This window comes from Phocoena phocoena, chromosome 20 (assembly GCF_963924675.1).
Source record: "Phocoena phocoena chromosome 20, mPhoPho1.1, whole genome shotgun sequence".
Classification (NCBI taxonomy): Eukaryota; Metazoa; Chordata; class Mammalia; order Artiodactyla; family Phocoenidae; genus Phocoena; species Phocoena phocoena.
Window position 1 is genome coordinate 58,612,058 of NC_089238.1, and position 10,639 is coordinate 58,622,696.

At 67.0% G+C, this 10,639-nt stretch overlaps 1 protein-coding gene across 1 annotated transcript; it reads right to left on the reverse strand.

Moving 5' to 3' along the window:
- Positions 1-71: 71 nt before the first annotated feature.
- LOC136140351 (piezo-type mechanosensitive ion channel component 1-like) lies at positions 72-9,963 on the reverse strand. Its single transcript, XM_065898421.1, has 8 exons — positions 9,927-9,963; positions 9,658-9,753; positions 5,040-5,162; positions 4,036-4,078; positions 3,787-3,925; positions 909-1,077; positions 549-762; positions 72-459 (listed from the first exon to the last, which is right to left on the reverse strand). The coding sequence occupies exons 1-8, from the start codon at positions 9,961-9,963 to the stop codon at positions 72-74; spliced, it is 1,209 nt and encodes a 402-aa protein (XP_065754493.1).
- Positions 9,964-10,639: the final 676 nt, after the last annotated feature.

Consider the following 10,639-nt stretch of genomic DNA (forward strand, 5'->3'; position numbering starts at 1 on the left):
CCGTCGTGCGCTGCAGACGAGCCAAGGCCCGTGAGCCGAGCCCGGGGGCATGGGGGCGCCAGCCGCACCGCTCAGTCCGCACCCCTCACCTGCGTGGCCGCCTCCTCCTTGGGGGCTGGAGCCCTGGCCTGGCCCTGGGGCCGCTGGTCCACCTCGGTCAGCTCCACCTCCAGTTCCATGTCGCCCCCGGCCACCTCCTTCCCCTGTGGAGGCCGGAGGGGAGAGCTCAGCCCCGCCGTCCCGGCCCGAGGGGTGCGGGGACGCAGGGCGCCGGCCTGGGCACTGACCCAGTCCGCGGGCCAGCGCGCTTGGAGCTTCAGGAGCGAGGTCGCGGTGTAGCAGAGAAGGAGCAGGATGCCAGGGCTCACGTAGACGGGCCAGTCGTGGCCGGTGTTGAGGACCAGCACGCTGGGGCTGGAGCAGTTGCGGGGCAGCACGAAGTCCTTGAGCCCGAACACCCTGCCCACAGAAGGTGCGTTACCGACTGCGGCGAGGAAGTTCACGGGTGCGAGGCGGGCAGGGCCGGGGCACCGTGGGCGAGCCCTCACCTGGCCCAGATGCTGGCAGGCGGGAGCATGGACTGGGCAAGGGGCGTCTGGTAGCAGTAGAGGCAGAGGAGATGGCCGGCGCCAAAGCAGCCCACCGTGACGCAGAGTGCGCTGAAGCCCAGGGGGCTGATGGGAAAGTGGCAGGCCCACCAGGTGCAGATGGCCAGGAACAGCAGGAAGTAGACGCTGGAGAAAGCTGACGGGTGGGCGATGCCTGCGGGCCAGGCAGAGGCGCACAGGGTCACGCCCGGCCTGGGCAGCCGGACCGCCGTCTCGCTGCTCAGTGGGGAGCTGGGCTGCCGAGACCCCTGCCGGTGTGACCGCCAGTGGTGGGGTCCCAGCTCCCTGCCCAGGGGGTACCTGCCAGCGCGAGGAGCACTATGGCCAGAGTCCGCCCAGCGGCCAACAGCAGCCAGTGCGCTGTGATCCGGAACCGGGCGGCCAGCCAAGATTTCCGCTTGTGGGGCAGTGCAGGGGCTTCCCGCAGCCCTACCAGGGAGCCGGTGTCCACGCCCCCGTCGTCAGGGTCCTGCCGAGGTCACGGGGCGGGCGCAAGTCAGGTGCGCGGGGAGGGGCCACCCCTGCAGCCCCACACCCGCCCCTCCCCACACCTGCCGCGGGCCCTCCGGGGACACGGGGCCGCCAGCCTGAGCATGGCCGCGCGCTGCCCTCCAGGCCCAGCTCCGCCCACCGTCTTCCCACCGCCTCGCTCGGGTTCACAGCCCGGGAGGGTGCCCACTGCGGCAGCAAGACACGCTCCTGCCAAGGCTTGGCGCTCAGGTGACCGACCCGTGCAGGCTGACCTCACGGTGCTCTGGAGCCCCTCAAGGGCCTCTTCACTCCCCACCCCCACCAGTGGACCCCGAGGACAGGGCAGGCCCACAGGTTCCTGCATCTGTCCCCGGTGCCCTTGGCCTGAGAGGGCCCGCGTGGGGATTTTTAGGGAAAAGAAAAGCAGTGCACAGCACAGCCACGTGTGCGTCTCACTCTACAGCTACAGGGCACCTCTACACCCTAGCCTTGGCCCCACGGCACCTTCCTCGTCAGTACAGCGACGGAGGCTCGGAGGGGACCCCCAATCACACAGCCAGGGAGGACAGCGCCCAGGGTGCAGCCTCTTCCTGCTCTGCTGCCTAGTGGGGCCTCTGGAGAGTGAGACGCACACCTGGGCGGCCCTTCTCGGCCTCAACTGCCTGTGGGGTGCAGAGACCACCAGGGCCCGCTGCCCTGGTCCCACCTCAGGGTTTCCCAGAACAGAGCAGCTTCCTGGAAGCAGGGAGGCCCGGGGGAGGCAGAAAGAACACAGACTCTTTGTCAGACGCCAGCTGTAACATGGGCGCCGTGCCTATGCCCTGCCCCGTGGCGGAGGCGGCCCTTGGTGTCCAGGCTGACAGCACGGGCTCAGGGGCCCGGTGCCCCGGTCAGTCACACACCGGCTTCGAGTCGGGGGTTAGGGGTCTTGCCTGTGCAGCCTTGGTGAGCCCCCTAACCGCTCTCAGTCTGTTTTCTGCCTGTCAAATGAGGGTGGGGCACGGGGCAGGCCCCAGGGAGGTGCCACTGAGCCGTGCCTGGAAGGAGGGGAGGGGACAGGCCAGGGCAGAGGCCCAGCCCTGGGGTCAGAGCAGTACCCAGGGTCCCCCCATTATGCACCAGGACGGGGGGACAGGGGGACAGCTGCCGGAAGGCACTACAGCCAGGCCCGAGCTCAACCCTGCCCACAGCCTGGCCCCGGCCCTGGGAAAGCTGCCGTGGAAAATGAGCGTTTCTGGGAGTGGGAAGAACAGAGGCAGCTGCTGGGCAGAAGGACAGCTGCTGGGGGCCGCCCGCATGGTCCAGCCCACCCAGGCCCGGCTCCAGCCCCGCCTCGGCCGGACCCCCGGGACGCACCTCCCACCGCAGCCCCAATGACCCCCTCAGGGCAGGCACAGACCCGCGTGTGCCGCGGCCCTGCCAGGCGGCAGCATCCACACAGGGGCGCTGGGGCTGCTTCTGGCCTTGAACTCCGGGCGCCTGTGATGGGCCCCCGTGGCCTTGCTCTGAGGTCTGTCTACACCAGCCGCCCCGGGGCCGGAGTTCAGCCCCCAGGGGCTGACAGGACAGCCCTGTGCTCTGAGGGGTGATGGGCAGCGTGGGCTGGGGAGCTGGCCCCTCCCGCCCGCCCCAGGCGTGGGGAACAAGCCAGCCCCTTCCCGGTGAAGCTGTTCTGGGAAGCCCCGGCTCTGCTAACAAGGAAAACAGAGGCCTCCCTGGCCCCTGCGCCCGCCGGTGCCCATGCACCGGGGAGACGGAGGGGGACGGCCAAGTCAGGGAGCCACCCCGAGGGCAGGCAGCAGGGCGGTCCCAGCCCCACTTGACCCCCACAAGTGCCTGGAAAAGCCACTCTACCTCCAGGCCCCCGTCTCCCCCTCTGAAATGCGGGTGCCAGCCTTGCACTGCAGGACTCGGGGGACGGGCAGGTCAGCTGTAGGCTGAGCCCCACCTCAACCTGCGGTAGGAAGTCCCCTTCTCCCCGGGGACTGAGGTCCTCGTTTCCGCAAGCATCAGCTGCTGGGCCAGTGGACACTGGGGCTGAGGGCGTGAGCCTGTGGCCCCCCAGGGCCTCCCGGGCAGGACCCTGGATGGCCACAGACCCGGCCCAGCCCTGGAGACCAGGTCCTACTCGACAGAGGCTGAGGCCGAGTGTGAGGGGCCCAGACTGGGCTCCAGACCACAGCCCTCGTGCAGGGACAGGAGAGGACACGGAGGGTAGAGCCCAGGGGGACCCCGAGGACTCTGGCGGAGGGCCCTGCTTCAGGCCTCTGAACCGACACAGCCCCTGCGCCTTGACACACACAGCCCACCGATGGCCCCACTGTGGGCACGGCTGCTCAGACATTGTCTGTCCCTCTGTCGGTCCCTAGGTGCTCCCTGACGGCTGGCGCAGAGCATCCTCTAAGAGCGCTGACTCCCTACTGCCCTGCGGCCCCGAAGACCCTCTTCCAGGGGGCAGCTTAAAAGGCGCAGGCGCTGCCTGGGGTCCCTGCACGCGCTAGGACCACGCGCTGCATTGCTAGCAACCCCCCACAGGGACGTGCACTTGACCTCCTCCGTTGCCGTGTCTCTCCACGATGGGCATATACGAACTTTTACAACTAAAACATCCACGTTTGTAGAAAGAAAGAAATAAGAAACGGAGGAAGAAAGAGAAAGTACGATAGTCCTCAGATGGCTGGGACACAGGCGCGCCCCCATCCCTCACCGGCTCCTGGGCACGCTGGCTCCGCCGGGCCGTCTGCGGACGGCGCCTGCACACGCCAAGGCACAGGGAGGAGGCCGCCAGGACACCCAGGTCGGGGGCCACCAGGCGGATGGCGTTGGGCACGTCCTTCAGGTCCAGCCTGTGGAGGGCAGGGAAAGCCCGTGGCCGGCTCAGGGGGGCAGGTGCCAGCAGGGGGCACCCCGGGAGCTGGAGGCCCAGGAAATCCCCGAGGGAGGCTGGGGGACTCACCTCGTGACCCCAATGTGTCGGGAAACAGTGTCCCAGGTGCTGCCTGCAGAGAGAGGCACGGGGGAACCGGGTCAGGCGGGCGGGTGCTGAGAAACCCCTTCCGTGTTGCCAGGAGGGCCACGGAACCCCTGGTGTCCGGGGGTGCTTGAGAACGCTGCCTCCCCCGGTAGGGTAACTGAGGCCCAGCCGGGGAAAGCTGGGCAGACCAAGGCCCATTACTTCTGCCTGGCAGAATGGGTTTCATGGCCCAGCCGGGCGCTGTGTGGCCCGGGAGGCTGGGCCGGGCTCTCGGACCCATCGGCCGAGGCCGGCTGCTCCCTGGGGGCCCGAGTGGGGAGGGCTGGTCTAAGAGCCGCCAGGACCAGCGGGCCCTCGAGGCACCTGACTTCTCTCCAGTTCCTAAACTGCAGGAGAGGCACGATCCTCACGGAATGAAAATGGGAAGCGGGGTGGGACATCCTGCCCGCCACGAGCCACTAGGACGTGGAGGTGGGAGACCCCACCGGGCAGTGGGGAGGGGAGCCCAGGGTTCCGTCGTCTGAACACTGGGGCGCTAGTGTCAGTGGAGGTGGGAGGGCTGGGCGCCGGCTGGGGACTCCATCCTCGGGGTGAAAGGGCGCAGGACACTGGGCGGGCGGCACACCAGGGCCCGGGCCCTCGGCCCAGTCTCTCTGCCCCAGAGGGCTCAGGAGGAAGATGGGAGACGGAGGGGCCTGAGAAGACCGGGGCTGCCCGGACACAGTGCTCTGGGACCAGCACCTATTACCGGGGCACTTAAAGCTGGGCCATTTGGGCTGGATGTAAATCGTGGCTGGGCACTCAGAGGCGGCCCACATTAGGCAGGGCCTGGGTGAGGCAGGGCGGCCCCTGAGGCTGAGCTGACCTTTCCGAGGAGCCTGAGGCTCCCCGACCCTCCCCAGGCTCTCCAGTCCCTCAGGAGGCCATCGGCTCTCCCCCGGGCCTGCTGCCCCCGGGCACCCCCTTCCCGGCCCTTCGTGACTCACAGCTCGGCCCCAGAAGCTGGTCCAGGTGGGGCACGGTGTGCAGGCATATCTGGAAGGTGAGGTGGGCTGCCAGGAAGAGGAGGCTGAAACCCAGCAGGGCTCGCAGGAGGTGGCCGGTGTGACCTGGAGGCAGAGACGGGAGCGGTGGGGCCGGCATGCAGCCAGGCCTGGAGCGGGGGGATGCGGAGGGAGCAGACCGCTCAAGGCCACTCAGCCCTGGCTACCAGCCGAGCCAGGCTGTGCACACCAGCCCGAGACACGCACCCAGCACGGACCCAGGGTCTTATGGGGCCGTGAGAAGCGAGCTCACGCAGCCCACTGACAGCTCACCCGGCCCCGTGGTCCAGCGCTATCACGACCCCAATTCACAGACGGGAATGCACAGAGAGGTGAAGTGACTTGCCCACAGTCGCACAGCAAGGGATCAGAGTACAGTATGCCCATCCTGCCTGCGCTTGGTCTTGTCCCCTTCCTGGGGCGTGCAGCAGTGGGGGCAGAGCCAGTGCAGGAAGGAAAAGCCCCCTCGGGCTGGGGGGCCACCTTCCGTTTTGCTCATGTACCCCGGAAACATCTGTGTTGCTGCCTGGCCCTGGCAGCGGGGTGCCGCTTCATGCCCAGCGCGGGCTGAGAGCGTGCACCGTCCAGGGAAGGCCCCGCCCAGCACTCAACCACACCACCTATCGAACCTGGCATGCTCTCCTGCCCAGAGCAAAGCCTCAGGCTCCGAGAGGCGGCTGTACCCCGGGAATTCACACGATGAGTTGATGTATGGGAGGAGGAATGAATGGATGGATGGACGAAGGGATGAGGGGATGGATGGGGAACAAATGGATGGGAGGATAGATGGGTGGATGGGAGGATGAAGGATGGATGGATAGATGGGAGAAAGGATGGATAAATGGTGGATGAGAGGATGTATGATGTGGGATAGATGAGGGAATGGATGGGAGATATAGATGGATGGGAGGAGAGATGGATGGGGGATGATGGGATGGGGGATGGATGGAAGAATGGGTGGAAGGAAGGAGGGATGGATGAATGGATGGATTGGAGGACAGATAAATCGAACAGATGGATGGAAGGATGGATGGATGGGAGGATGGATGGATGGGAGGAGAGATGGATGGATGGATGGAAAGAGGGATGGATGAATGGATGAGAGGATGGATGGAAGGATGGATGGATGGGAGGAGAGATGGATGGATGGATGGAAAGAGGGATGGATGAATGGATGAGAGGATGGATGGATGGATGGGAGGACAGATACATGAATGAATGGGTGGATGGGAGGACGGGAGGATGTATGGATTAGAAGATGGGCTGGATGGAGAACGAGAGGATAGAGGATGGCTGACCGCAGTGTTGGTGAGGCCAAAGGGCCGCTCTGATTTCAGAAGGGGAGGGGGGTCAAGCCAGTGTGGGGCTCCTGAGTTGCCCAGGAGGGATAAAGGGCGTGGCAGGTGACCACTAGAGTCTACCACAGTGGACTCCGAGGTTTGGCCCTGAGTGCCAGAAAGAGCGAGTATCGTTGGCGGGCGCGCACGCGTGTGCGTATGTGTGCGTACAAGGGTGCGTATGGGCGCCAGACCACACACTGCACTTGCTGGAAGTGCCGCCTGCCTCTCTCCTTGGCCTGGGGTCACTCGTTCGGCCACGTGAGGCCTGCACAGCACAGGAGTGCCGCGGAAGGACGGGGCCTGCCTTCGTGGGCAGGCAACCCCACCTCTGCCGTGCAGGGCAGGGGTCACACAGAAGTCTCTCCTCCTGAAGGAGCCGGGGCTCCGCTCAGGGACTTTAGGCTCAGGCAGGAATCTGGAGAAGCAGGAAGTGGGGCTGGGGGGCTGTGGCTCCAGGAGCAGAAGAGAGGGAGGCTCGTGGCAGGTACAAGGAGCATCTGTCTGCCCCAGAGCGGGCACCGGGGTTCAGCCCCAAACCTCCCTGACGCGGCGGCTCCGTCTGCAAACGCTCCAGGGCATCTCCGCCCTTGGCACACCTGCCCACTGGGGCAGCCCCACCCTGCCCCGGTGCGGGGGGGGGGGGGGATCAGAGTTGGAGCACGAGGCCCTGGCCGGGGGCAGCGGGGGCCCATCTGCTCACAGGCAGGAGGGCGCAGGTCTGGGGAGGATGGCAGAGCCTCTCATCCCCTCATCCGGCAATGACAGGGAGCCTCCCGGTGCACTGACTGCTCTGCGAGGTGAACCGGACCCGCCCACCCGGCCCACCATGTCCCAACAGCACCTGAGTTCAAGCAGAGCCGAGGGGCTCCAGGGGCAGGTGCACCCTCTCCCGCGAGCAGCCGCGGGGCTGGGTTTTGTTCTAAGGCAGGGACAGGGCCTCCCTGAGTCCCTAAACATTAATCAGGTCGCCAGGAGCTGACCCTCTCGGGTCTACCTGCTGCACCTCTGCCCTGCCCTGTGCGGGGCACGTGGCCCACGGCCGCCGCCCCATTGCCCGGCAAAGTGATGGTCCCGACCCCTCTCCGCCCTGCACGGGGAGCCGGGGTCAGGCTGACGCCCCCACGGGGATGGGGCCAGGAATCAATCAGCGCCCGTGGGCACCTTGCGCAGCCTCAGACCTTCCACCAGCTGCGGCGCAGGCAGGCCTCACGTTCTCCTCTCTCCTGCCCGGAAGACCCGGCAACCTCCCTGTCCCTGTAGGGCCTCTAGGGCTGGAGAGATGGACGGATGGAGGTCAGGCGGGCAAGTCTTCCCAGCGCCTCTCCCTCTGCTCCCTGACCCTTCCCCACTCTGCACTCCTGCCCTGGCCGGGAGCCTGTGCTTCCACCACTGCCAATTAGAGGAAAGCGTTCCCAGTTGCTAGTGGGCAGGAAATATTGACGGAACAAGCAGCTCTGAACCGAAAGCCCGGGAACGGGGTCCACGGAGAGGAGAGGAAGGCCTGGATGCCAGACTCTGCCCAGCAGCCCTCCCCAGGGAGCTGGGAGTTGGGGGGCAGTTGGGCCAGCCGGCTGGGGAGGGGTCTGGCCTGGGGTCCCCCGTGGCTCCCTGCTCTGCACCCGTGCTGGGGCCCCTCCCCTGAATTCTACCCACACTGCAAGATCAGGGCTCCGTACGAGTGCCCCAAGTGGGGAGAGAGGCTGAGGAGGGGGTTACCGCCAGATGCCACAGGCTGGGGAGGGGTGACCTGCCACCCTGTAGCAGGCAGAATGACACTCCTTCGGGGAAATCCATGCCCAATCCGGGGGCCCTGGGAGTGCTTCCTGACACAGCAGAGGGGAACCAATGGTGCCAATCAGCTGGACTTCCAGCAGGGAGCTGCCCCTGGCTCCCCTGGAAGGAGAGGTCCTAACTGTGGAGAGGGGGCAGGAGGGCAGAGTCAGAGTGGTAGGGCAGGACTGTCACTGACAGGCCATCGCCAGCCTGGGCGATGGAGGGAGGGGCCCCGAGCCAAGAAGCCGGGAAGCAGGTGCTCCCAGAGCCTCCAGGAGGGACCAGCCCTGCGACACCTGGGCTTTCGCCCCATGAGGCCCGGGCCAGACTCCGACCTCTGGACTGTGGGTGGGGACGTGCCTTGTGGCCGCTCAGTATGGGGTGGTCTCAGTAGCCACAGGCCACGCCCGAGGCCCCAGAGTGGCCAGCACCCCCCAGGGGCAGTGCGTGGGCACGCCTCCCTCCAGGGTCTCGGCCAAACCCTCGGCCCGCCGGGCAGCGGGGGTCACGCCCTGACAACTTGCTCCCTGGTGTCTCTCTTCACCCTCCAAAACCTAACGGCCTCCCTACCCACGGGGCACAGAGCAGTCCCCAGGCACTTGTGCTCACCAGAAGCCGGGACGACGGCAGGTCCAGAAGCACCCAGAGAGCAGCTGGTGGGAGCCCCAGCGCGAAGGGACCCCTCAGCCGTGCCCCCTTCCCGTGCCACCTGCCTGCAGGCCTGCACCTCCTTTCACAGGGGCCCGTGCTCTGCTGGGCAGGGGGCAGGGAACCTCCTACGCAGGGATCCTCTCCGCTCCAGCTCCTCTCAGACGAGCCCGCGCCGTGGGCACCACCGTCCACACTGTCCTGGGGGCCCAGGCGCCCTGATGGGCCTTCCCACCCGTCTGCCTGGCGGACACAGAGGCTGCCCTCCAAGAGCTCAGAACCAGGTGGAGACTGCCGTGCGCCCAGCTACCCCGTTACCCCGACGACGAGGTGGGGCGGGGGGAAGCCGAGGCCCCGCGGCACGCCGGGCGCACATGGATGGAGCCTAAGTCCACGGCGGGGCTGGGGAGCCGGCGTGGCAGCTGGACCTAAGGTTGGCCGCAGCCGCTCAGGGCAGATGGGCCGCAAGGACGGCGCTGGGACAGGGTGGGGATTGGGGGAGGGACCCGGTGGGAAGGCGGCCCAGCCCACGGCCAGGAGACGCCCCAGGGGCATCCTGCATCATGGCCCCTGTGGCATGAGGTCAGAAAAGAGATTCTGAAACCAGCCAAGGGTCCTCCATGAAAAATGAAACTCAGGACCACCCATCCTTCCCTGATGGCTCCTCAACCGCAGAGAAAGTCCACCCCTGCCCGGTTCTGCCGGGGCCCCGACGCTCCCCCAACCCCAGGCACCTGAACAAAGAGCTCCGAGACCCCGAGTCACCGCCCAGCCCCCAGCACAGCCCTGCCCGCCCTTACCTGGGATGCTGTGCCTGGAGGGGCCCGGGAACCAGGGCAGCAGTAGCAGAAACAGGAGGTAGACCAGCGAGAGCGCGTTGACGCGGAAGAGGCAGGCTGTGGGGCAAACAGGATGCGGTCAGCCCGGCTGCCGGGGGATGGGGGCAACCAGCCCCGTGCCCCCCGAGCCTCTCTGCCGTGGGTGCTGCGCGTGTCGCCCGTGCGAGGCTGCCACCTGTGCTCAATGCGTGACGTGTCACTGTCACCGGGAGCACCATGCCTGACTTAACGACGGCTCTGCTGTCCGTTGACAAGCGTGGCCGTCATGTCTGCATGTGTCTCAGGCACCCGCCCCGCGGAGCCCCCGTCACGGGGCCAACCCTGAGGTCACGACGTTCTCCCGACTTGCTTTCTCTCCTTTTGTAAGATGTTATGTTTTCAGTCAACACACAACACGGCTGATTTTGGGGTCCAGCTCTCTTAGCCTCCTCCCCCCACCCCTGCATCCCAGACAGCTGGGTGCACCCACTCAGGCCACGGCAGGGCCCCCCAGCACGTCGCCCAGGGCACAAGTCACGCACGTGTCTGCAGCCACCCCACCTCTCCCCTCACTGACTCGAGGGCGCCCCCCGCGTCTCGCGCTGCGGACCCCATCCTGATGAAGTGCAGTGGGTGCTGGGACCTCACCCGCCCCCAGGAAGTGAGGGGGTCTGGGGATGCCAGGGAGGTGCCGTGTGTCCCAACTCGGGTCTCGTCACTGAGCAAGGGGGCCACTCAGCCCTTCCCGGGGACCCGAGACGGGGCTGGGCCAGGAGAGCCCCGCTCGCTGCCCAGAGGGGACCGGCATCGCGTGGACGGCCCTGGCGAGGTCCCCAGGCTGGAGCCACCTCTGGCCACCCTGCTCCTCAATCACCACGGCCAGCGAGCGGGCCCGGGGGAACCCAGCCCTGCCCACCCAGGACAGAGCAGTCGGCTGTGGGCGCCAGTGTCCACCACGGATCCG

Excerpts from the sequence above, each read along its gene's own strand:
- LOC136140351 (XM_065898421.1), bottom strand. The coding sequence starts at position 9,963 with ATGACGGCCACGCTTGTCAACGGACAGCAGAGCCGTC. Across the intron at positions 9,754-9,926 it reads CAACGGACAGCAGAGCCGTC|CCTGCCTCTTCCGCGTCAAC; the intron begins GTTAAGTCAGGC and ends TTTGCCCCACAG. Across the intron at positions 763-908 it reads AGTGCTCCTCGCGCTGGCAG|GCATCGCCCACCCGTCAGCT; the intron begins GTACCCCCTGGG and ends CCTGGCCCGCAG.